This window comes from Canis aureus, chromosome 15 (assembly GCF_053574225.1).
Source record: "Canis aureus isolate CA01 chromosome 15, VMU_Caureus_v.1.0, whole genome shotgun sequence".
In the NCBI taxonomy this organism is placed as follows: domain Eukaryota; kingdom Metazoa; phylum Chordata; class Mammalia; order Carnivora; family Canidae; genus Canis; species Canis aureus.
Window position 1 is genome coordinate 48,955,099 of NC_135625.1, and position 26,836 is coordinate 48,981,934.

Below are 26,836 nucleotides of genomic sequence, written 5' to 3' on the forward strand. Positions count from 1 at the left end.
ACAACACCATATCCCCACCTCTCTGATGAAAAATTAAAGTGGCCTGGCCCCTCTCGGTCATCAGCGAGTCGCTTGCAGAGGAGTGAGGACTGTTCATGTTGCTGCCCCCAGCCCAGCTCTCCCTGGGCTTCTCCCAACTTCTTGGGACTTTGAGGGCTGGGGAGGACAGGAGGTCATCACACTCTGCAGGCAGGTGTCCTGGGTCCCTTAGCAAACTGCACGATCATCAAGTGCCATGTAGACACGAGGAAGCACACTTCCTTACTTGTGATGGCAGCAGCTCTGAAGGGTTCCCAGTGACCCCCTACTCCCCACATTCACTCCCTGTGGAGTCCTCTCACCTCGTGACTGGGCTGAGCCCAGTGACAAGAACAGAATCAGGAAGGCATGGCTGCCATCAGGTCATCAGCACAGGGACTGCTGCCTGGCTGACACCCGGCTCTCCTGCCTGCTGCTCTGATGAGTCACTGCCCCCAAACTGCAGGTATGCAGCTGACCTGGTCTTGTGCTAGAGGTGGAGGGAGACAGGCCATAAAAGATCTTCCTTTCTGAGTAGCTGACAATATAAAGATGGGCAAATAAAACCAGTTTGTGCCAGACAACTGGGAAATGATGCGACACTGCAATCAGTCTGAATAAATGAGAGGAAGACACACACAATTTATATCATACGGTTAAACTTAAAATATCCCTCCTTCAATTCTTCTTGTTCTCAAGACACCCGCTTACTATCCAGTAGCCAAGCTCCTGGACCATCTGTTCTTGTTTCCTGTTCTCTCCCAGCCACTCTGCGTGGACAGCCCTAGCCAATGCTTCTACTCCAGCCCCTGCCAATGTGGTTGATCACATGCAACCTTCAAGCAACCTCAGATGGAAGCAGCTGGAGGGGGCCTCACCCTGGCCCTGGACACAGCCAGGCAGGCTCTCTGTGCTCAAAAATATACAAGCCAGGGATCCCTGGGTGGCTCAGCCGTTTGGCACCTGCCTTCGGCCCGGGGTGTGATCCTGGGGTCCTGGGATTGAGTCCCACATCAGGGTCCCTGCATAGAGCCTGCTTCTCCCTTTGCCTAAGTCTCTGCCTCCCTCTCTCTCTCTCTCTCTCTCTCTCTGTCTCTCATGAATAAATAAATAAAATCTTTAAAAAAAATATGCAAGCTAGAAGTGCAGCTGCTGGCGCCCGTCAGGTTGGGCTACCCCTTGGGGGTGGAGGGCGGAGGCTGAGGGACAGTGCTTCCTCTGCCAGCCCCCCATGTAGACTTCCAGAGTGCACAAAGCTCCGCAGAAGGTCTGAAGGCATCCAGAGCAAGTTGGGTCACCATGGTGACCAATCTGATGGCACAGCCTTCCCCTTGGAGCTTAGGGGAAAGGTGCAGGACACAGACATAAACTGGGACGTTAGCATCTTGTGGAGGGCATGTGAGCCATGGAGGGGTGAAACTACCTGGGGAGAAGAAAGAGCTGCTGGGTGCTGAGCCCAGGTGCTGCGGCAACATTTCGAGGCCACAGTGAGGGCTTTCCCTCCTCTTAGGAGCACTTCCTTCTTGTTACCTACAAGATAAGATGCTTTGTTGCCTTTTCTCCTGTCCTCTCTTCTTACTCCTTAGAAGGTTTATCCTTTATCACCTTTACAATGTATTGAATTTCCTCAAGACCGGGTCTCATGGCTGCTTCACTTCCATGTGTTTCCTGTAATTGGCCCAGTCACACCCAAGGTTGTATTTTCCTCCTTTAAGTTACTGACTTTTAGGGTTCTCTCCATTCCAGACACTGATTACAAGAGTCACGCCCATCTTTCCAGCTACTTACTTGTAAATTGTAAACTGTCGTTAAATGCCCCAGAGTCACCTGAAAGCAAACCTGGGGCACCTGGGTAGCTCAGCGGGTGAGCGTCTGCCTTTGGCTCAGGTCGTGATCCCGGGGTCTCAGGATCAAGTCCCACATTGGACTCCCCACAGGGAGCCTGCTTCTCCCTCTGCCTGTGTCTCTGCCTCTCTCTCTGTGTTTCTCATCAATAAATAAATAAGTAAAATCTTGAAAAAAAATGAAAAACAAAAACAAAAACAAAAAACAAAAGCAAACCCTTTTTGAGTGAACAGCTCAAGATTTGGCCACCCTTCTCGTGGAGTCAAACCTGATGGGTAAGCCTCGTCTTCCCTCTAGCCCCTCTGGGCTTCTCTGTACCTCTTATTCCCCATGCATACTCAGGCCACAAGAACTCTTCTGAGTCCAGCTAAAGTTTCAATTCCTTCTAGAAGCCTTTCCAGGTCTACCTAATGGGGCCCAAACTTTTTGTTTTACACTCATGAAACTCCTCGTGGCAGTTGTGCAAGAGGCATTGGTTGCATGCTTGCATGGCTCTGGTGCAGGCCCCGTGATGTAAGCAGCGTATCTCTTTTGCACAAATGACGGCCTAGTTTTTTTCTAAATAAAAGAATCACTGGAGACCTCACCGTGGACTAGAAGAAGCTCAAATCTTCCTAAGGAAAGAGAGGGACACTGTTGTCAGAGTATCTATGGTTTGCCAGTTAAGTGCTTCCCATGTGCTACCAGATTCAGTACCTACAGCAGCGTGGCTGGATACACACTGACCCCTTGTTTAAGGCAAGAAGCCAGGCTCAAAAGAGGCAGCAGACTCTCGAGATACACTCTCGAGCCTGGGGCTCTCCGACTTGCAAGTGCACTGTGGGCAGCAGCAGAGAGAAGCAGCAATCAGAAGCATTACAGTTTTCCTAATGCAATGTACAATATTTGAATTTTGGGGGTGGAGCTGTAACCCAATATACTGAAATTTTATTGCCAATGATACATTTGTTCTATCACATGAGAGATGCCTGGTAATTGGAATTAACTCTGTATGTCCTATAGAAATAATTTTTATGATTATCTTTTCAAAGAAAAGGTGAGTTAGTTCCTAGAAAGAAAGTATCCTGGCTGCCACTGAAGCACACAGATAAGAATGTGATAAACACGGATCCAAAGACAGAATTCTAGTTTCCTTACCACTAGGTAGGAATCACATGTTGTAAAACCCATTTGTGAAATGCTGTATAACCCTCTCAAGAATATATAAGTTTCAAAACATCCTGCAGTAAAGAAACTTATTTAATTTTAGCTAGAGTTGTTAGATGTATTTGAATATGGAAACTATATTCATATATATATATATATCTCCAGGGATAATTATACTAACACTAATACACTAATATACTGCAGTATTACAGACCTAGATCCTTCCCTTGCAACCCACCCTCTTTTCTAAAAAAATATCTGCATCTCAGTTTACTCACGAGGAACTTACTCCTAACACCTAACTCCAAGTCTCCTGCAGAGGACTAATGTTTCCTGCAGAACACAACACTTGCTCAGTCGTACGTACAGGGACTGCTCACTACTTGACAAGGGGGGTGGTGGTGTTACGCCTTTGATTCAAGCTTAAGGTATCCAATTCTAGGGACTCCTGGGTGGCTCAGCATTTAAGCTTGCCTGCCTTTGGCTCAGGGCGTGATCCTGGAGTACCGAGATCGAGTCCCCTGCATCAGGTTTCCTGCATGGAGCTTGCTTCTCCCTCTGCCTTCTGTCTGTCTGTCTGTCTGTCTCTCTGTTCCTCATGAATAAATAAATAAAATCTTAAATAAGATAAAGTATCCAATTCTACAGATTTTTTACATAGCACACATTTTCAATACTTGCATTATTTTTGTGGTTCACTAAATCCACTCTAAATTTCTTACATTTTCCTTCAGTTGAGAAAACAAACAACACAATCCTACTCCAGAGGCGAACAGAGGCTGCGTAGTGAGAGAGGGCTCTCTCAAGGTTCCTGTTTATCGCCAGTGTTCTACATGGAGAAGACTCATGTTTAGCAAAGCACTCTTTACCAAAACAGTCATCACTTGGAAATGGAGCCCAGGACACTCTTTCAGAAGGAGCAGAGGAAATTCAAAGAAAAGCGGTGGCGAGTTCTACCACACGCAGAACCACAGAATCATGGATGAGCCCACGTGCTCCCATTGAGCAGAGATTTGGGAGAACGAATTCAAAACTCTGTTCTGTAAGGCTTCTAGAAGCAGGAAGATTTGGGAGAACAAAGATTCCTTTGGTAAGATTTGGGAGATCAAATATACAATTTTGTTCTGAAGGCTTCTAGCAGCAGGAAGCTCCGTACCACATAAAGGTAATCCATTTCATCATAGGGATGCTCCCATTGTCAAACAATGCTCTAGTAAGATGACCTGATATCTGTCTTTCAATGTTTTTCTTTTTCTTTTTAAAGATTTTATTTATTCATGAGAGACAGAGAGAGAGACAGAGAGAGAGACAGAGAGAGAGAGAGAGACACACACACACACACAGGCAGACACAGCCATGTGGGACACAATCCGGGGTTTCTGGGATCACTCCCTGGGCCAAAGGCAGACACTCAACCACTGAGCCATCCAGGCATCCCTTTCAAAGCTTTTCTCACTTGGGTGTTGGCTGTGTCTCCTGGAGAAACCCAGGACAACGCCATTACCCCATCCCTATGAAAATCCTTCAAGCATCTACTAAGTTTTTCTCTTATTCAAGTGTAGAGATTATATTTTTGGTAGCTTCCATGCAAGAATCTGAAGTACTGTGTGATCTGTGTCCATCATATATCCATGTGCTTGAAGCTTAAAGAGGTGAGTGTAGGGGTGAGTATAGAACATACAGAATCCCAAGGCTAAAGGTTGCCTTTTTTTTCCACCTCACTAACCATCTCCAAACCAACAGATAAAGATGACCAGCTGCTCTACAGGATGTGAGTGGGGAAAATGAAAACTTTTATGTGATGGGCATTAAAAAAAATGAGAAAATGGAAAAGTGAAAAGAGGGTTTTTTTTTGTTTGTTTGTTTTTAAAGATCTACATTTCAAGGAAAAAAACAGGAAATCTCTAGTAAATCATCCGGTAGTTAAGTAACTCTTAGAAGAAATTCTGAAAATTCTAGGATTGGACTTAGATTTCCACGTAAACCAGTCTTCCAGCTGCTCCTGTGGAGTATAACTCAAGAAGCTTGCCCTCCTCCTGCCCGGGCAAGAACCTCTCAAACCCACCAAGAAGCCATTCAAGCTGCACTGACAATGCAAAGCTCAGAGAAGCATCACAGAACTCTGGACAGAATGGTCTCAGAAGAACTGGAATGGGAGTGCAACTCTATCTTTTACCTGCCAGAGAAGAAAGTTCTACAAATGCACATTTCTAAAGTTGCTAATCTCTTGTAAGCTGAACATCTGCTTCACTCATACAAATAAATTTCACCTTCTAGCTCATTTAAAATTAAAGAGCCAAGATGAATTTTAAAATATGAGCATGTTAAAAAATAAAAAGACACACACACACACACACACACAAAAAGGTAGTTGTAGGCTGCTGCTAAAGCCCAGGGTAAGATTTTATGGAAAATCCTGGTGCAGTTTTATGGGAGACTCATAGAGGAAGTGCTAAAAAACAGGGATTTATATAATGAAAGTGATATTTTAAGTCTTCTCTAGAATACTACAATGGCTAGGAGATAATTAACATTTTATTTTAGTTTAGGGAGAACCTGGCAGTTGCTTTTTGTTCTCAGGATAAAATTTATGGTATGATTGAGAAAATGGGAAGAAAAATGATTGCACAAAAGAGTAAGATAAATCTTTATAAAAAGACAACTTCTCACCCTCTCCCTCAGGAAAATCCTATGAAATTGCCCAGAAAAGGAGATATATATATTTTTTTCTGCCAAAGGGATTTTTATACCTATTTTCTCTCCTAGGTGGCAGTATGGCATAAAAAGACACTAACTCAGGCCTCCCCCCCCCCCCCCCCCGCCCCCGGCCTTTTTTCAGGATTCCAAGATCACTAAGAATGATGGTTCAAGGGGAAATACTTTACTAAGGTCTCAAAAGAGAGAAACGTTTTTTTGTTTTTTTTAATATATAGGCAGAAAAGAGTGGTACTCACTGGCTCCACGTTGTATGAAAACAGAGCATACTCCTTATCTGGTGAGATTTCGTATCGGATGGCTCTTAATGATTCCTAAAAGAAAAAAAAACAAGAATTTTACAGTGTTATGTAGAAATGACATAGCTCAGACTTTTGTGGTGAATCTGTACTTTCTGGTGCCGTTTTCAAAATCTGCTATGAAATTTGTGTGCGGTGAATGCCCTAAAGTATATTAAATGATGGCAGTAGCCTTTCTTTGCTGAATAATAATATAATAATAATAATAATAATAATAATAATAATATAGTAGGTTGATACTTTTTCACACTTTATTCATTTTTTTATGTTACAGCAAAGCAATACTCACTGTATCTATAAAGACAAATCAATGGAAGAAAAGATGAAAACCAGTAATCTCTTCCCTGCAAGACCCCCTCCTCTCTGTATCTTTAAACACACGTTCCCTTGCTCATTTGTACACACTCAGAAACGTACACGAAACAGACTGGTTCCCAAAGAACATCACACTCTACACAGTACTTTGCAGGTGCCTTTTCACCATCTACGATGATACTGACCCACAAACTGGCCAGTGTGCAGAGGACTAACCATGGTTCTTCCTTCATGTTTCTTCACGGCACACAGGCAATTTGACAGAAATGGTATCATCAACAATGCAGTTTCCTTTCATTTCCCTCACCTTCTTGCCTGCATTCACCCTGTGGTGCAGACCCCCACACCCACTTGGAAGAGCCCTGTCAGCCTGGTGTGGGCCACCTCTACCCACGATCATACGACTACGTGCAAACACACAGATGGTAAGCACGGTGAAAAGTGACACCACATCACACACATCTCTCCTCCGTGCAACAATTGCTTTAGCCTGGATTGCTTGGACTTTAGAGCTTGCAAAGTACTCTATGGTGTGGCTATACCTTGATTTACGCACTCAGTTCTTACTAAAAGGCAGTCACAGAAGATTTTTGGTATTCATGGCAGCTACTGGAAAGTTCTGGAAAGTCTCCACAAACTCTGAGTTAGAGAACACCAAAGCAAACTGTTCCGAGGGGAAATGCAGGGCCAGGTTTTGGCGAGGCTCTGGTCACAATACTCTTGTCAACGAATCCGTACATAACCCTGTCTCATGTGTGTTTCGGTTTAAAGACATCTTATTGAATATATGCTGTTGATTCATCGACACTGAACTCGCAGGGACAGCGAGACATCACTTGCGTCTGAACGGAGCTCCTCTAACACAGGTTTTCTCCATAAGGCACTCACAGGCTTCTTGCATTTCGGCATTATCCTTGGCAGGTCATTCCAAACAGCATACTCTCCAAGAAAAAGCACAAAAATGTGGAAAACACAGCACTCCATAGGCCACGCCTGCTAAAAAACACTTGTTCGCAGCACGAGATCTGGAACTCAGATGTTTTTGCCGTTATACACACGTCTGGGAATGACGGCACAAGCACCATGAGTGTGAGTCTGGACATCACAAACGCATTTTTAGCACACTGGCGAGCCCGCAGACACAGAAGCCGCGCAGTGGTAAGGAGCGGCTGTCATGCGTTTCCAGGGTGGTCACGATATGCAATGTTGTAATAAAAATCCTTCCCCGTGTCTCTTGACTGGTGTGTGTGAGGTTTTAAAAAACTTTTTAAAGGACAGATATCTAAGGGTGGGTTGATGATTTACAAGTTTTTTTTTTAATGCAAATAGATATTGCCAAATTGCTTTTCAAAAACGTTTTTGGAATTAACAGCCTCACTACTGATGAGTGAGTGCAGCCTTTCTCCCTGCTCTGGCAGCAGGAAGCACTGCTCTATATTCTTCAGCTTGACCCTCTGCACGTGCGGTGCTGCCTCACCGGGAGCTCAGCTCATACCCCCCTGCTCCGGGCACATTTGATCCTCACGGGGTATGTGTTTGGCAATGTGGATTTTATCTCTAAAAAACTGTCCATCCATATCTCCTTGAAGGTACGCGCTATGCTCTGACTTCTCTCCTACTTTTTCTGAAGTTCAGTCCCACCACGTTCTCATCCCCACTCAACCCAAACTCCTCTTCTCAAGGTTACCAGACACTAATGTGCTTAATGCCATGATTTCTTAGCTCTCCTCTTGGCACACCTGACCACTTTCTCCTCCCCAAAACCCCGTCTCCACTTGGCTTCCAGGATGCATGCCTGGCTTTCTTGTACCTCCTCAATGTTTCTCTTCATGCACTTTCTCTGGCTCCCTTCTTTCCTCTGAATGTCAGAGCAACCAACATTAATAACTGGGGTTTCTCTGATTTTCGATCAGAAATCACATCCTATGTGACCACCCAGCCTCATGGCTATGAAAACTGGGTACCTGCTGAGGATTTCAATCATCACATGTCCGAGACCCCCTGAACCTGACCAGACTTGACCCTGAGCTTCAGATAGGTATGTCCCACCACCTCCCTGGTGTCTCCACTTGAATGTCAGGTGGTCATGTCAATGTAAAGTGGATAAAACAGAGCCCCTCACATCCCATCCCCTCTCTGTCCAGCCCCGGTACAGTCTTCCTCATTTCAGACACGGCAACCCCATCCACTCAGCCGCTCAGGCCAAGCTCCTAGCTCTCCTTTCTTTTCTTTTCTGTCTCACACACCTCGCATCTAGCTGAGCAGGTCTTCCATCAAAGTCCATTCGGAACAGTTGTTCCCCACCCCTCCATCATCCCCCAGGTCTAAGCTCCTACTTCTTGGGCCACTGCAGTAACCTTCGAGCTGTGTCCCAGGCTCTGACTTGGGCCCCTGCAGTCCACTCTAGCTCCAGGGGTCAGGATCATCTTTGCAATACAGGAACCATCACCCAGCCCCGACTCACCCCCTGCAGCTTCCATCTCACGTGGACTGAAAGTCAAAGTCCTTACTGAGCAGTGGGCCTACTGCCTGGCCCCCATCTCCAAGTATGGCTCCTTGGCCCCCTTTACCCCAGCCACATTGCTGTCCACACCTTCCCAGAGCAAGCCGGGCACGTGCGGCCCTTGTGGTCCTTGCGATGGTCTCACTCCTGCCTGCAATACTCTAGATTGTCGCCTGTCAGCTTTCTTCTTGAAAGCTTCCTAAGTGAGGCCTTGCCTCTCTTCAGTGGCTATGAGGTCTAGAAATCTCAACAGGCTGCCTCTGATGTTTCATAACCCTCGTCCCTTATTTTCCTAGACTTAATCATTATTACAATAATGTACATTTAACTTATTTATCCTATTTAGAGCCTGTCCCCTTCACTGGAATGTAAGCTCCCTGAAATGAGGGTTTTTTAAAAAAAGATTTTATTTATTCATGAGACACACACAGAGAGATGCAGAAGGAGTAGCAGGCTCCCTGCGGGAAGCCTGATGTGGGACTCAATCCTAGGAACCCAGGATCACGACCTGAGCCAAAGGCAGACGCTCTGGAAATTTCTGGAAACGCTCTGGTTATTTCTGGAAATAACCTCGCCACCCAGGTGCCCCAAAAGAGGGCTTTGAAATCTTTAATTTCTCTCAGTTATGCTTTGTAGTTTCCAGTGTACCGTTCTTGCCCATATTTCGTTAAATGTATTCCTAAGTATTTGGTATTACTGATATTTTGTATATATAAAGCATAGAAAATATACATGTCTCAATATCCAATTGTCCATTGCTAACATATAGAAATAGAATTGATTTTGGGACTCCGACCTTATGTTCTGCAACCCTGCTAAACTTCATTAATTGTTCTAGCAATTTTTTTTGATAGATTCTTTAGAATTTTCTATATAATCAAATTTTCTGCAGCAAAAGAGGTTTTTTTTTTTTTCCCTTCCTAACTAGATGTGTTTTGCTCCTTTTTATAACCTCATCCACCCTAGAGAACTGCAACGACCATGCACAGAAGACACCAGGGTGGACACCTTGCCTTTGTCCCCATCTTAGGGAGAAGGCATTCACTCCTCACTATTCGGTGATTAGTAGCAGGTGTTTTGTAGATGTCTGTTATTGAGTGAAGATGTTCCTATTTTCAGTTTGCTCAGAATTTTCATAATGGATGTTGAGTTTTCTAATGAGTGTTGAATAATCTCAAATGCTCTTTTCTGCATTTACTGAGATGATTATGTTGTTTTGCTTTTTTTTTTTTTTAAGGCTTTCGAAACAGTAAATTACATTGTTTGATGTTCAGATGTTGAAGCAAACTTGCATTCCTTGGATAAACTCTATTTGGCCATGATGTATTAGCTTTTTATGTATTGCTGGACTGGATTTGCTATTTTGTTGAGGATTTTTCTGCCTGTGTTCATTAGGGAAATTGGTCTGTGGTATTCTTTTCTGGAAATAACCTCGTTAGGTTATTTTGGGGCAGTGCTAGCCTAATAAATAACTTGGGAAGTACTTCCTCCTCTTCTGTTAGTTTCGTAAGTTTATGCAGAACCAATATAACGATTTTCTTATAAGTTTGGTAGAATTCATCAGGGAAGAAGCCATTTACACCTTGAGTTTTTCTACATGCGGAGCTTTCTGTCTATTAATTCAATTTTTATATGGATATAGGATTACTGAGATTATCTATTTCATTTTTAGTGAACTGTGATAATTTGCATCTTTCAAAGACTTATTTCATTTATTTTCATTTCATTGTCAAATTTATTGATCAATATAAGGCCATTACAAATACTTTCCATTATGCTTTCCATACCTGTATGGATGGACCTTCCTCTGTTCCTACTACTGGTTTTTGTCCTTTATCTTTGTTCTTAATCAATCTTATTGATCTATTCCAAAAACCAGTTTTGCGTTTATTTTTGTTTTTTTTTTCTATTTTTTTCTTTTCCATGCAATTAATTTTTTTTATTGCCTTTCTTCTGGGTGATTATGTTAGGTTTCTCTTTTCCTTCTAGTTTTTCAAGGTGTAAGCCTAAATCTAATACTATGAACACTTAAAGTTATAAATTTCCCTGTAAGTGCTGCCTACCCATACACCTTAAATTTTGATATTATACATCCTAATTTTCCTTCACTTCAAAATATTATCTAATTTCTACTTGCTTTCTTCTTTGGCTGATTTGTCACTCAAAAGCAGGTTGTTTAATTTTTATTCATCAGGCTACATTCCAGATATTTTTCTGATTTCTAGTTTAATTATGTATTTGTTAGAGACTACCCTTTGTACAGTTTTTAGCGCTTGAGATATGTTGAGAATTGTTTAATGGCCAAGACTTTTATCAGTTTTGGTGAATATTCCACGTACACGGAGAATGGATGTGTTCTTTGCTGTTGGTGAGTGGTGTAATCTCCAAATGTCAGTTAGGTCACTTGGTTTCCAGTGTTTTCAAGACTTCAGTATCTGCACCAGTCTTTTTTTCTACATGTTCTATCAAGTACTCAGAGAGGATTGTTGGAATCTCCTACTTTAATTGTTGATGTGTCCATTGGTACTTTAATTGTGGATGTGTCCATTGGTTTTGGTCCAACCAAATTTTTGCTTTACATCTTATATCTCTATTGCTAAGTTGCATACACCTTCAAGATTCCTTTTTTTTTTCTTTTAAGATTTTTATTTATTTATTCAGAGAGAGAGACTGAGAGGCAGAGACACAGGCAGAGGGAGAAGCAGGCTCCATGCAGGGAGCCCGACGTGGGACTTGATCCCAGGTCTCCAGGATCACACCCCGGGCTGCAGGCGGTGCTAAACCGCTGCGCCACGGGGGCTGCCCACACCTTCAAGATTCCTATGCTTTCTTAAAGAACTGACTCCTTTGTCATTGTGAAATATTTCTTTTTATTTCTTGTAGTAAATTCTATTCTGTAGTCTACTTTGGTATTAACCATTCCATCTTTCCTTTGGTTAGTGTTTGGATAGACTATCTTTCTACAATCATGTAATTTTAACCCATGTCTTTATATTGAAAGTATATATCATAGAAGGCTTATAATGGGTCTTGATTTTTAAAACTAACCTTTGAATCCTCTAGGAGTAATAAGGGGAGCTTATGGACATGATGATATAGGAAACCTGTCCTTCATGCAGTAGTGACCTCCCACCCCATATTCTATCAGATTTCTGTGCCTGTGGGTCCTGGCCAAGAAAATTCTAACATGTCCCAAAGATTTTATGTGTATATGTTTATGTCTTTTAGTCAATGTGTAGCACTGGAGAAAAGAATTAGAAGTCTTACATAAGTTTATTACATTTAAAGGAGCTGGACATTTTCACATTTAATGGACCCTTTTATAAAGAGACATATTTTTCAGGATTAGTTAATTCATTTTCTTTTTAAGTTTTCACCAAAAGCTTAGCTACATGTTGACCATTCCTGGCATTCCTCATTCCATTATGTAGATCCAAATTTTCAGCTGGCATAATCTTTCTTGGTACAAAGAACTTCTTTTCAGTTTCTCATGGTGCTAGTGTGTGGCCAATGAATGCTCTCAGATTTTTTCTCCAGTTTATCTTTAGTTTTGAAAGACATTTTCTTGCATGTAGAATTCTACATCAACAGTTTTATTTTTCTCCCAGGGCTTTAAAGGTGCCACTCCACTGTCTTCTGACTTGCAAAATGTCTCATAGGGCAAGAGCTGTTACTGTTGTTTTTCTGTATGTAATATGTCTCTGTTCTTGGCTGCCATGAAAATGTTCTCCTTTCACTAGTTTTTAGTAATGCAATCATCATATGCTTTGGTGTGGTTTTATTTATGTTTATTTTGCTTGAGATTTTTTGAGTTCTTGTATTAAAATTTTAAAGGTTCAGTCATGGGGCACCTGGGTGGCTCAGTGGTTGAGCATCTGCCTTGGGCTCAGGGCGTGATCCCGGGGTTCTGAGATCGAGTCCCACATCAGGCTCCCCAAAGGGAGCCTGTTTCTCCCTCTGCCTGTGTTTCTGCCTCTCTCTGTCTTTCATGAATAAATAAACAAAATCTTAAAAAATATATAAAAAGTTTAGTCATTATTTCTTCAAAAGTCTGTTTTGCCTTCTCTTTCTAAGGCCTTAATAACAGCTATAATTAGCTCATTTTGTGTTGTTTAACAAGTCACAGAGGTGTGGGACAAGTTTTGTGTAAGTACTTTTTCCCTATCAGTTCTTCATTTCAGAGACTTTCTTTTCTTCTTTCTTTTTCTTTCTTTCTTTCTTTCTTTCTTTCTTTCTTTCTTTCTTTCTTTCTTTCTTTCTTTCTTTCTTTCTTTCTTCTTTCCTTTTTTTTAAGATTTTATTTATTCATGTGAGGCAGAGACACAGGCAGAGGGAGAAGCAGGCTCCCTTCAGGGAGCCTGATGTAGGACTGGATCCCAGACCAGGGATCACGATCTGAGCCGAAGGCAGATGCTCAACCACTGGGCCACCCAGGCATCCCCACTTCAGAGACGTTTTATTGTCTCAGTTAAAGTTCAGGGTTTCCCCCTTGGCTTCCCTGGAGTGTCCAGTCTGTCATTAATCTAGGTTTTTTTAATTTTAAATTTGATTTTAATCTCTAGAAATTTTATTTGGGTGTTTTATAGACTTTAATTTTTCTTATCCTCATGCTCATGGTTTTCTTTATATCCTTGAGCATCTGGAACACATTTATCACAGTTTTAATATGTTTTTCTAATTCTATTATCTCTAATATTTGTGGGTCTGCTTCTTTTGACTAATTTTTCTCATTATTATAAGTCACATTTCCCTGCTTCTTTGTTTAGATAGTAATTTAAAAAAAATGAACACGAGATATTTTGAATTTTCTCTTATAGAGTCTTGGATTTTTCATGTTTCTTCGAAGAATGCTGGACTTTTTATGACAGGCAGTTAATTACATGTGGATTAACATCATTCTCTCAAAGTTTATTTTTAAGATGTTTTATTTTTATTTTTTAAAGATTTTATTTGAGAGAGAGAGAAAAAGCAAGCAAGAGCGAGCCCAATCAGTGGGGAGGGGCAGAGGGAGAAGGAGAAGCAGACTCCCCACTGAGCAGGGAGCCTGATGAGGGACTCAATCCCAGAACCCTGGAATCATCACTGGAGCCAAAGGTAGCTGCTTAACTGACTGAACTAGTCAGGCACCCCTATTTTTAAGATGTTATGAAGGTTGTTCTAGAGGTAGCCATCATTTTAGGGCTAACTGACTCTTCTTCCTAAGGGATTGCTCTTCAGGGTCTTAATGTCTTATGGCTTGGAGAAACTGAAATGATTCCTGGCAGTGCATGAGCTCTGGGAACTTTTCACTTTATGGGGTCCTATAATTGCTCTTCACTTGAAGTTTTATTTTGTCCTAACTTGTGGTGTTTTGCTCTTTATATATAAGGGTAAATAATCAATCCAAGTCTCAAAGGGAACCCTATGCAGATTTTTTGAGCATTCTCTAGTTACCTTTCCCTTCTTAGCCATTATGTTACCCATGCCCCAAACTCTGGTCTGTCTTCTTGACTCAGCAAGACAGAAGGCTTGAGTTTTTCCTCCTCTTGAAGTCTAGCAATAACTTTTATGCAGAATTCTCAGGTGACAGCTGGGCTCATTTAATTTGCTTTCTTTCTCTTGGGGATCACAACTATGAACTGCCTATGGTATGAAAATTGTTGTTTCCCTCCTACTTTGTCCTGTTTTATAGTTGTTTGTTTTTGGAGGATAGTTCTGATCATCTTAAATTCTCATAGTCAGGACCAAATGTCAAGAAGAGAAATGTAATTTGTTTGGTCAGATCTGTATCCTTAGGGCCTAACAGGGATGGGCATATACCAGATGCTTCATGAATGTTTGCTGAATAAATGAATGGATATATCTACATATAATCCCTGTTGTTATAGTAGTGGCCATGATGTTTCTTACATAAAGATACCAAGAGAAATAAGAAAAGAGTGTGACTTTCTACACTTAGAAATCAGTACGGGTCACCTTCTTTGACAGAGTCAGTTGTTAGTGATAAAATGTGAGACAGTGAGGGTCTGGTTATGCTCTTTTGAGAAGGTTATGCTCCTTGTCATTCGTGAGAATTGTTTCATGCACTTCTGACCATCCCAGTCCCAAAGCCACCAATGACGGCAGAAATTAGAGGCTGTAGGTCCACCATTTCACCAGGTGCAGGTAATGGATGCAAAACCACCTAGCATATTCCTGAATATCTGCTCCAAGACTATTTGTATCAGGATAAATCTCTGAAGCAAAGGAAGCCATGGTTTCAGGTTTGCCTGAGGTTGACTCCTACAATATTTCTGTCCATTTTCTATCAGATTATTTGTCATTTCCTGATCAATTTGGAAGAACTCTCTGTAGTTTGTAGATATTAGCCTTTCATTTGTTCTCTGGACTGCAAATATCATCTACTATTTGTCTATTGATTTTTCCTTTTAATTTTTACAATTTAAGACATTTACATGAAAATTAAATAAGGCTCTTTTTTTTTCTTTTACAGCTTCTGGAATTCATATTTTGGAAAATTTATCTCTGTTGTGCTAAACCAAGCAATGAGGTTTTTTTTTAACGTTAAACTTTTACTCCAACTAGAATTTAATTTCATATATTTGTGAAATCTGACATTATCTCCGTGTAGATAGCGGTAGGTGTGCTGGCACTGTTTTCTAATAATGCCATCAATCCCCCAGCATTTTTCACATTTTTCATGTATCAAATCCTCACTGACACTAGAACGTACATCTGAATTCTGTAGTCTTGCACTTCTATCCATAATATTCCCAGACAAACGTGGAGGGTTTGGGGCTTGTATCATGGATTCAAAAAGCCTGGGATTTGTATGCTGCTTACACCACTTACTATGTGAAATTCAAAAAGTTTCTCACCTTCTCTGTGCCTCTGTAAAAAAAATGGAGATAACATCTGTGCCCCATGGTTGATGTGAAAATTCAATAAAGTCATTCCAATGCCTGATGCATCACAAGTACTCAAAAGTGTTAGCCGTTACTATTACTGAGCTGACTGCAATTCTTTATTACGTGTTTTTGTATCAGGCAAAGGAGTACAGATTGCCATACATTTAAAAGTTTTCACGGCTACATTCAGGTGTTTACTCTTGTAAATGGCAATTAAGGTATTTTATCAAATGTTTAACATTAAATTTCTTCCATCATCCTAATTAGGATTGTGTTAAAGTCTGATATCAATTTTAAGATAATTAATATATTTAATAGTCTTCTTATCTAAATTACCTTATATCTTTAAATTTTTTCAACTCTTCAATAAGATTTTATAGTTTCCTTGCAGTCTTATGCTGTCCTTAGATTTATTATAGGACTCCCTAGTTTTGTTCATATTGTGAAGGGACTAGTCACACTTTTAGGTATTTAGGTTCATGAAAAGAGTGCTACCGATTTATTTACATATTTCTTGTATACAGCCATATGGGAATTTTTTTCTTATTAATTGCAGTTTATTTAAACTAATATCTTTTAGATTTCCTAGGGATAGAATCATGTTACCAGGAAAAGAGAGACATTTTTTTCCCATTTTCTAGCTCCTCTTCCCATCTCTTCCTTTGCTTGTGTACTGCATTTCCTGCCATCTCCAAGAACACATTAAATATGAATAGTGATGGCAAGTACTCTGGCCTGACTATAATTGAAATGGTTTTACTGTTTGCCATTGAGAATGGGTCTCGCTGTTTGTTGGCTTATGGTAAATGGTTTTTATCATATTTAAGCTGTTTTTCACTCTCACCTTACCCAGAAATTTTATTAGAAGTTGCTGATAAGCTTTACCAGCATCTTGCGATATAATCATAAGGATTTTTCTGTTATTTTGTAGTTGTAATGGGTTTCATTGATTCATTTCTTGATATTTAAATGCTGTTGTCAGAGTACATGATACAGGGCATATTACAATTCTGATACACGAGTGAACTCTATCCGCCAATACTGCAAATACAATGTTCGTGCCTACACTCGCCGGTGAGGCTAGTGTGTGATTTACATTTTGCATAATTTGGGGCTATTGAGTCATAATCATGGACACAATTTTTAATAACATTATCCCAGGGGGATTCCTGGGTAGCTCAGTGGTTTGGCCTGCCTTTGGCCTGGGGTGTGGTCCTGGGGTCCTGGGGTCCTGGGGTCGGGTCCCGTGTCGGCCTCCCTGCATGGGGTCTGCTTATCCCTCTGCCTGTGTTTCTGCCTCTCTCTCTCTCTGTCTCATGAGCAAATAAATAAAATATTTTAAAAAAATAACATTATCCCGACTTTGAAAAATATCAGTCTATGTACACGACAACCCCGTACATGTTAGATGGTAGGCATGTTGCCGGTGAAACACTTATCTAAAAAGCTGGTGTCTTGTTTTCATGTAAGAGAAAAATATTTACATGATTATAAATGCAGGGAAGGAAAGGTGGCCATTAGTGAAAGAAAGAGATACAGAATGATAGAATGCTCCAAATTACCACGTAATGGAAAGGAAATGAAGAGTGCGGGAAGCATAAATATATCCACAGGCTGTTTTGTGAAAATCTCTTCATAAAGGAAAACAAGAACAAAATAAACAAGATTAGTAATGATAAAACCAAAGCCAGACGTTGAGAAGATTAAATGAGTCACGAGGACACTGCATGCCACCGCCGGGAGCTCAGCTAGGTGGGGGTTGGAAAGCACCCTCCCCAGCCCACAGGGAAGGGGGGTGCCTGTGGGCCTACCAGTCCTGGCAGGGAAGGCAGCCACAGTCCACATCCTGGCCTGGAATGTACCTAAACATCATTGACTTTGGGGTCAGATGGGAGGAGGCAGGTAGAGTTCCCACACTGGTGGTGAGAGCCAGAGGAAGCCTGAAAATGCAGGTACAACAGAGCAGAGCTGACCTGCCACTGAGAAGTCTCTCACCTTGAGCACTGGTCATTCTACTTGGGGGCACCAGCAGGTCCTGCGTTAGGCTCGCCTGACTCAGGATTTTTCATGTATTAGCTTGATTTGGGGGCGCTGTGCAGTGGCCTACAGGCCACGCAGCGGTGTGCTCGCATCCCTGGGTAGGAACCACAGACCCGAGGCTGCAGCACCCTTCTGGCTCCCAGGCTGTTGGCAGGCCCATCTGCACACCTGCAGGAAGGAGGGCCAGAGCCAGACCCCCTACACGACCTAGAAATGAGGTAGGTTGGAATTACACAAAGCAGAGTTCAGTCCTGGAGTCTCAGCTACCGGTTCTGTGACTCAGAAAAAGTTACATATAAACCCGTTTTTTTGTTCATCTGTAAAGGAGGAAGAATAAAGTAACTGCAGCTCACAGGATTTAAATTAAATAAGATGTGGGTAGTGTTTACATCGTAGGCACTCAGATATCTCTTATTATTTAATGCACCCTGTGTGCACCTTGCAGCATCCTCTTCCTGGAAGTAGCTCAGGATCTAAAAGAAGCCACCCAGATCTAAAAGAAGCAAGCATTCCATGCCCCCTGACTGGGGTGGTGGTAAGTGCGATCCGTGCCCACGCCCCAGACAGCACAGCTATTGCTGCAACCTCATGGGCCCGCACACAAAATGTAGCCTGGACTCGGCAATTATGTTTCCGTGATGGGACTTCCAGTCATCCCTCCTGTGCTCCTAGTCACTGCCTTCACCTGGACCTTGTTCCGCTTCATTAGGGCTGGCGGCAGTCCCCAGGGCTCCTTGCCTGCAGTCTTTCTCTCCTCCGAATCCCCTTTATGTCGATCTAGCTGTTTTCTTAGTGCACACAGGCCTGTCCTCAAAAATCCCATACCTTCCTGTTTCCTGCAGAGTAAAGACTGAACCACTGAGTAAGGGGCTGGATGGCCTGCTCCCTGTTTTCTCCTGGGCCCCCACACCTCGGCCTTTCAGCTGCTCCCAGGCCACCTGCACCCGGGATGGCTGACCTGACACCCTGACTGTGCATGAGGCTTTCACTGCTCAGCCTGTTCACTGCCGAGCAAGGATGCTACTTCCCACATGTCTGCAACTCATATTCGCCTTTCAGGGGCTGCTGAACGTCCCTCTCCCTCTCGGAGCCCCCTATCTGCTGCTGACATCAAGGCTCTGCTTTCCTTCTCACCTGCTGCTCCCTGCATGCTCAGCCTCAACTGCAGAACAGATGTCATGCAAATGCTTGCTTCTTTTAGATCTGGGTGGAAAGGTCCCCAAGAGTGAAAGTATTTCATTAATCCTTGTCTCCACCCACCCACCTCTTCTAGCCCAGGGCCTTGCTCAGAGGACACCCCTGTTTAATGTAAATGCCACAGTACAGATGTTTCAGAAGCTACATCAGACTGCCCTCAACCTGCATAGCTTAGCAGGTACAGGGCCAGAAAATTATGCTGCTACTTTCTTTCTTTTCAGTTCTTTGAAAGACAGAGGTATAAAATATTCTCTTCACCTACTTTAAAAATTAAAAACAGAATAGCCTAGGAAATAAAAATGGCAATCAAAATAAATAAAACATAGTTTGTTTCCTGTTCTTTTAATGAGAGAAATAGAAAAAAAGAAGAGGAAGAGGGAAAAGAAAGAAAAGAGGAACGAATAGAAAGAGCATCTGTGACACAAGGGGGGAAAGAGAGAAAAGGTGTAGAGGGCAGAGGATGAGCAGAACCCCACGGACATGGATAAAAGACAGAAGAGACAAAGTGTGCGCCACAGCTTTTCACAATGTTCACGCAAAAGACGGCGACTCTGTGCCATCGCTTTGTTCCCGGACTAAGAGGCTTCGCAACCCAGAGGCCAATCTGGCTCATAGTCACCGAGTGTAGCCACTGTGGGGGATGGACAGCTGCTACCCTGTTCCACCAGCCAAATTTTGCTGTCTGTGGGAAAATGAAGCCCGCTGCTGCCAGATAGTCCTATTTATCAAGAGAAGCCAGAAACCCGGATTTCTAGTTTGTAAGAAACCACTCCGTGGGGCAAACAAAACAATTCAGTGGGCTTTCGGGGTGCCAGGTTTTGTCTTTTCAACTGTAGACAAAAACAAGGCTATTTCCCCTTCCTGGTTTGTATTTAGGTGCGAAGTGCACTGAGCCTTGGGTTGGAAATGCACGCTGGCTATGCTGGCCTGCTCCTGTCCAGCTGCTGGTCTTCTGGGGGGGCCCGTGTCATCCAGAGCAGGAGGATGACGGCAAGTGAAGGAGGGGGTGGGTCCACAAGGCAGTGGCTAAGGCTCCCTCCCACCTGGGGCACATGTGCACCTGCAGGAGCCCCTCTGTGGGAACCCACCTGCAGGAGCCCACCTGTGTGGGAGTACACCTACAGGAGCCCACCTATGACAGCCTGAGCCCGAGCAGGGCTCTGCAGAGGGTAGACAGGAGAAGCCCAGGCAGGTGGGCTTCTTCCTCCTCCAATCGTGAGACCACAGGCACATGAAGCCCTTGATGGAAATTAAATGAAACAGAATGAAAACTAATAATTGTGAAAGCCAAGCACACTGGATGAGGGAAAAAAGGAAAAAAGTGGTCTCCAGTTCTGATCTCAAACAAATGGCTGGAGTTGCTCTGCAGCACAAGGAACCCATTATTCCTCTTGATTCTGCAATGGGTCTAATAATACTTGTAATTATGTCCCTCTCTGTGAGGAGTCAGAATTCATTAATTTTTAGAGACAGATAAAAATTCAAATTCCACAGTCTAATGATTATATAAATTCAAAGGGGAGCATAAATTAAAGAAACAAAAAGACTTTTTATTTAAATGTTAATTTAGTAATTTAAATAAGTAATTAAAATGAGTAGATTAGTAATTAAACAAGTAAAGACATAAAAAGTAAGAAAACCTGACAGAAGCAGAGCAACAGGATGCTTTCTTTATTCTCATGTTTTCCCTTCCAAGTACTTCCGGGAACTGTCCACAGTTCTTATGTATTCATTGTTGGAGGATGTCTAATCTCTTTGAAACATGATGCTGAATTTTTAAAAATCTGATTAAAATTATCGAATAAAGTATGTTGAAACAGCAGTTATGGAAATCATCACCAAGAAAAATAATATACAAAGTTTTCTTCATCCAACAAGATGAGTTATTTGCACAGCGCAGTGGGCACTTTCTAGCCTTTTCAACACACAGAGATGATGCTGACAGTCGCTAATTGAAGTGTAAGTATAATATTGCATTTTTCTGTGTTTAAGGTAATGTCATACATATTTTATCATCTTCATAACTATCCTCTTCATGTCTACATATTTCATCTACTTGTATTTAATTATTTCTCTAGCTTCAAATATTTTCACTTTTTAGATTCTTTACTTATGAAAAATTCCCTGGAATAAGCAGAAATGCATAAATATTTTTACTAATCTTGAATGGATTGCCAAGTTGCTTTCCAAACACCCAGAAGAATGTAAGTGATACAAAATGACTGTATCAACCTAACCACTGGTATTATCAATAGCAAGGACTGAGGTGGGGTGGCTGGGTGGGGTGGCTCAGTTGGTTGAGTATCTGACTCTTGATTTTGGCTCAGGTCATGATCTCAGGGTCATGAGATCAAGCCCCATGTTGGGCTCTGCACTCAGTGATGAATCTGCTTAAAGATTCTCCCTCTCACCCTCTCCCTCTGCCACTCACCCCTAAACAAACAAAAAAAAATTAAGAAGGATGAACTGTGGGTAAGTGTGAAGGTCATAGGTCAATATAGAGAATTACTCTGAGCTGGTGTGTGAGATCTACAGCACAACAGGTAGAGGTCAGAGCAGAGTTCTGTGTGTGGACCATCTTAGTTTCTTCATCAGAGAAAAGGAGAATTTGAGTGACATACTCTCCAATGATTGTTCCAGTTTTAAATATCCAATTCTCAAGAAGAAGCTAAGCACCTTCTGAAAAATTTTTGCTATTATGTTCTAGAAGAACTGGAGAGATGGTGCTAAGTCTCCATAAGAATTATAGACCCCCAAGAAATCCATTGAAGCAAGCAAGGTGTATTAAGTCCATTTTAAGTGCACTTTACTGTAAAGAAAGAGATTGAGATAGAGAGAGAGATGGGTGGATGGATGAATGGATGGATGAATGGATGGATGGATGCATGGATGGTGGATACATGGACAGATAGATGGATGGATAGATGGGTATATGGATAAGCAGATGGACTAATGGACAGATGGATAGATAAGTAAATGGACAGACAGGTGAATAGATGGACGGATAGATAGATGGACAGATAGACAACAGAGGAAGAGAAGGAAGGAAAAAAAGAAGTCAGTGTTCTCCTCAGTAGAGAAAAGATTCATAAGGTTTCTCAGGAACCAGGCAGCCATTGTCCAAATATCCAAAGACTCAGTTTGAGCCAAGAGACATTTATAGTATTTTATTTCTCAGGGGAAAAAAAAGGAATACATAACAAAACAGAGACCTTTTTATAATTTGTTGATTTGTTAACAGAAGAGTCTTATAGGAGCATAAAAATAAAATACATCATTAGGCATTTAAATTATTTTTAAAATAAGAGCAAAATATAACGTCCTGGAATTCCTGGGATATAAAATATATGATTCAAGTGAAAGTTGGTTTAGGTTTGATTTCTTAAGTTTTGAAAACCTGAGAGAGTGCCCCTTGCTATCATTCCTATTACCAGCGGGAAGCTTTGAGGACCCTGTCTGGGGAGCAGCCCTAGCCTGAATGCCTACAGAGAAGGAATTTAAAAAATCAGGGGGTGCAGAGTCTACCCCTGGTACTGCTGACTCGGTGATGCACTCATCTTGTTGGAGCCCTGCGCCTGAGCCACCAGGCTCTCCGGTCCAGCCTTACCCTCTGGAACCACGTGTGACTCATGTCCACGTTCCAGCATGTGACGTTATACTGCTCCACGGAGGTGCCCAGGGCTTATACAACTGGCCTGATGTCCTGTTGCTACTGAACAAAGTGCAGTTCCCACCAACAATGGGGGGTGGGACTGGGGCAGACCCCGTGGTTACAGCCAAGCGCTGAATGCCGATCTATAATCACCAATTCTTTTAAAAGGCTTTCTGCTGGCCGGACATAAAACCTTCCACGGGTCAGTTTGCCTTCCCTTCCACGGACCCATCCCGGGAAATGGCCAGTCACACGAGCCGAGGCCTGAGGGGAAGGTGCAGGAGAACGGGCCTGGACAATGTGACCTTGTGTGTGAGGGTGTGTGACTGGGAAGGAAAGGAGCAAGGTTAGAGGTCAAGGTCGCATGGAATATTTCCAAATCCTGCTGACTACCAGCTCCGTTTCCATTTCTCCACCAGTTCCAGAACTTTTACAGACCAACCTCAAAAACCAGTTGGTTTTATCACGTAAACAATCTCCAAGCTTCTGGGTTTCAAATAAGAAGAGACCACCTGGTTAGCCATTGGAAAGGCAAGAGGACAGAACGCCCAAGAGCCACAGCTCCACGCCCGCTCGATGCTGCCCTCAATCATGCACACTCACTCCTCACAGCATCCTGCTTCCTTTTCCAATACTTGCTCAAGAAAACAACACAAAGGGGGAGGATGGTCCACGGTGTATCTCACTTAGACCTGTGTTCTAGGCTGCCGGAAGTAACCCTGGCTTTAACTTGGAGATGGCGCAACTGCAGCGCAACTATTTTATTTTATTATTTATTTATTTAAAAGGTTTTATTTATTTATTCATGAGAGACACAGAGAGAGAGAGAGGCAGAGACACAGGCAGAGGGAGAGGCAGGCTCCTTGTAGGGAGCCCAATGCGGGACTCGATCCCAGGACCCTGGGATCATGAGCTAAGCCGAAGGCAGGTGCTCAACCACTGAGCCACTCAGGTTCCCAAAGTGCAAGAATTTTAAATGACTGGCTCATCAGAACCTAAATACGGGACTCCTACATCCTGGATGATGCTTCCCTGGGTGATGGGCTCCTGACCAACTTCCTTCTTCCTCCTTCTTGTGAGGTTTGTTGACAGGTGCATTTAAATGCTGCTTGGAGACAAAAATAAGCTAGGCACCATCCAGAATAATACCAGTCGGGCTGCGTGCATTTGGTGCTCCATAAATGTTTGTAAGATGAGTGAATAATGACATCTTAAGGAGAAAAAGATTGCACTGTGTGGAGTCAGCCCACCAATTTTCAGAGGAGCTCTTCCCTTTTTCTTACCTAAGGTGCTTTCTGAAGTCAGCTTATTATTTGGCTAAAACAACCTCAGTTGAAATACATGATCTGTCACAAGCTATTGATTTGAGAAGGAGAAGACAGTTCCTATTCTTGTATTTTGTTGCTGAGTGCAGCTGCATGCAGGGCGCCGGGCATTGACTAACCTGACATCCTCACAGAGGTAGGGATAACATGCTGACATTAAAATGCACTTACCCTCAGCAATGGTCTGATCATTTTCTCCACTCGATTAATATTACAAAACCATTTCTGCAATTTCAGTATTTTTAAGCGGGTTGAATGAGATTTTCTTAGGGGAGTAATTCTACCAAAGATGAGTTTTTAATACAAACGTGCATGCACATTCATTTTTTTTTGGGGGGGGGTCTTACTTTGCAGAATACTATTGAATTCGATAAAGCTATCATTTTGGGAACTACACCATGATGCAACCTTGCTAGGCTGCCCTTATACCAGCAAGCGGTCTAGGTAAATGGACGATCCATTCAATACTAAACCATGATAAGTTGGTTTTTTAAAAGGAAAAAGTATGCTTACACCAAAAATAAATAAAATGAAAATATTTAGGAAGTTAAATGTTCTTGAGGAGGGGAAGGAGGTAGAGTGGCATTTCCACAGGCCAGGGGATGAGGTCACCAACTGGTTGTGGGACCCTGGAAAGCTCACTCACCAGCTCTGAACTCTGGACTCTTATCTGTAAAACCAGGGGACTGACTAATCTTTTCTGTGGTTTCCTCTACTGCCTGGGTTCTAGGATACCAGAACTCCCATGTCTCTGATTCACACGAGAGGCGTGTGATGATTGTTCTGATTCAGAGTCTGTGTGTATTGGACAAGAAAGCAAAGCACTCCTGTTATAACGCTGGGTGTTTATTCTTTATAACGATGAGCATAAACATACTGCAAAAGAAGAAAAGTTAATTCTCCTCAAATTAATTCTTGGCACATAACTTCAGAGAATGTTTTTAATAAATATCTTCAGCTGTTAACATCAACTCCAAATCTTAATGTTACTTTAATCTCTGGGACACCAAGGTTTTTCCCAGATTCCAGAGCAGTGGCATTCATATCAACTCAGTACTCATTTTAAAGCATAAACATCCCTTAATGTCATCAGAGCAAGCAAAGTCAGTGTCTAAATTAATATTCCCTGTGCGTGTGGAGGTGAATTTTTTAAAAAATGAGATTGAGCAAGTCCTCCTGAAGTATTCTCTGTGCATTACTGCTATTGTTCTGTGAATGTCTAAAGCCCTAGGACTTTCTCTTCCGATTATATATGGTATGCAACGCTTGTTTCCAACACCTGCTGAGAAATGTCCCACACGCTGAAAGAAACTGCTTTCATCTTATTAAATTAGCGTGGTTTCAATTCCACATTATCTTTAGTTGCTCAGGCTGTAGTATTACAAGTTGATTGCTTCTGCTTGGCTCTACTAAAAGTTGAAACCTAAAGTCATTTTCTGCTTTATTGACTTGCAGGAGGGAAAACTGAAATTATCCTGGTCATTAGAGAGAGTACTTACAATTTTTTTGCCTTCTATTAACACTGTAGAAGTATTTGTTTCAACATTCCGCAGTATCACACTTCCTTTCTGCTCTCTATAGATGAATTCTTTATCTGCAAGAGAGGAAATAAAAAAAGAAACACGAAACATTAAGGAACTCGGTAGGCTTCTCTGATGGACACCTTCACCAAAGGAACCAACTAGTTCTAACAAAAATAGATTCCATGTTGCACCAAAGGATCCTTTTAATCTGGGAAAGTATATTCAGTTACTCTCCACGTAACCTCACGTAAGGCTTCTTTCTGAGTCTTTTCTCCTCCTCTACACGCTGACATATAAAGCACTAGTGCACACGCCCATAAGGTCTTTTGGACATTCTTGAGCTTTCTTGAGCAGAACACACCACTGGGTGGACAAAACAGAGCAGATCAAGAAACTGGCTATCAAAAGGCAGAGGCAATATTTGGCAGGGAGGGGAGCAATCTCCCGTATCTGGAGCTTGGGTGAAAGCCGTACCTGCACTCATGCTCACACCTGCACCTGCATCCTGCGAGAAGTCCAGGTAAGTCCACACCCTTCCCTGCTACACCTGGAGGAGCTGGCCGTGTCTGGGTCACGCATATCCTCGAATCCATACACCCCTCCTCAGTATAACCAACCGAGATTTCAAATATCCCCTCGGGAAATTTATAATAAAACACCTACACTTGAGATCAGCATGGTTGTAGAGGTACATCCGCAGGCACCAAGGCGTGTGTGTGCCTACCGTGAATGAAAAAGTAGATTTTCTGAAGGACGGGATGGCTGGTGGAGAGGCAGGAGCCACAACAGGGAGGAGAAACACTGTCTTTCTGAGTGAAGGTAATAAGGAGCCAGTGTGATGCTCAGGGCATCTCACACAGGAATCAGCTGCTGAATGAACAACACCGTGCAGACTGCATTAATTCAAATGAAATTATATCATTTCTACTCTTTATTCTAATTTCATAGGATCCCATTCTTTTTTTCATTCTGTTCTGCTACTTGCTTTGGTTTTAATTCTCTCTTCTTTTTCCAGCATAAGGTGGAAGCATACACCGTTGGCTTGATTTCCTGTCCTTTCTAATAAAACCAGCAAAGCTAAAAATTTCCCTCTATGGATGGCGTTGGCTACATCTCACAAATTTTGATATCCTGAGTTACATTATTATTCAGTTCAAATTATTTCTAATTTCTCTCACAATGTCTGCTTGGCCCAGTGATTATTTAGAAACATGTTGTTCAATTTGCAAGTGTATAAAGTTATTCTGGCCCTCTTATTTTTATAGATTTTCTAATTTAAATTCACTGGATCAAAGAATACTCTGTACATGATTTCAGTCTTTTAAAACACATTAATATGTTTTTGTGGTGCATAATACAGTCTATCCTCGT

General features: G+C 42.2%; 1 protein-coding gene across 4 annotated transcripts in view; it reads right to left on the reverse strand.

Moving 5' to 3' along the window:
* Nucleotides 1-26,836, reverse strand: part of DPP6 (dipeptidyl peptidase like 6) — an 823,115-nt gene that overhangs the window by 246,940 nt on the left and 549,339 nt on the right. For all 4 annotated transcript variants that reach the window (XM_077849559.1, XM_077849557.1, XM_077849556.1 and 1 more), the window contains exons 4-5: nucleotides 25,442-25,536; nucleotides 5,964-6,038 (exon numbers count right to left, since the gene is read on the reverse strand). In XM_077849559.1, the coding sequence (XP_077705685.1) occupies nucleotides 5,964-6,038; nucleotides 25,442-25,536 (170 nt within the window). The remainder of the gene's footprint in view (nucleotides 1-5,963; nucleotides 6,039-25,441; nucleotides 25,537-26,836) is intronic.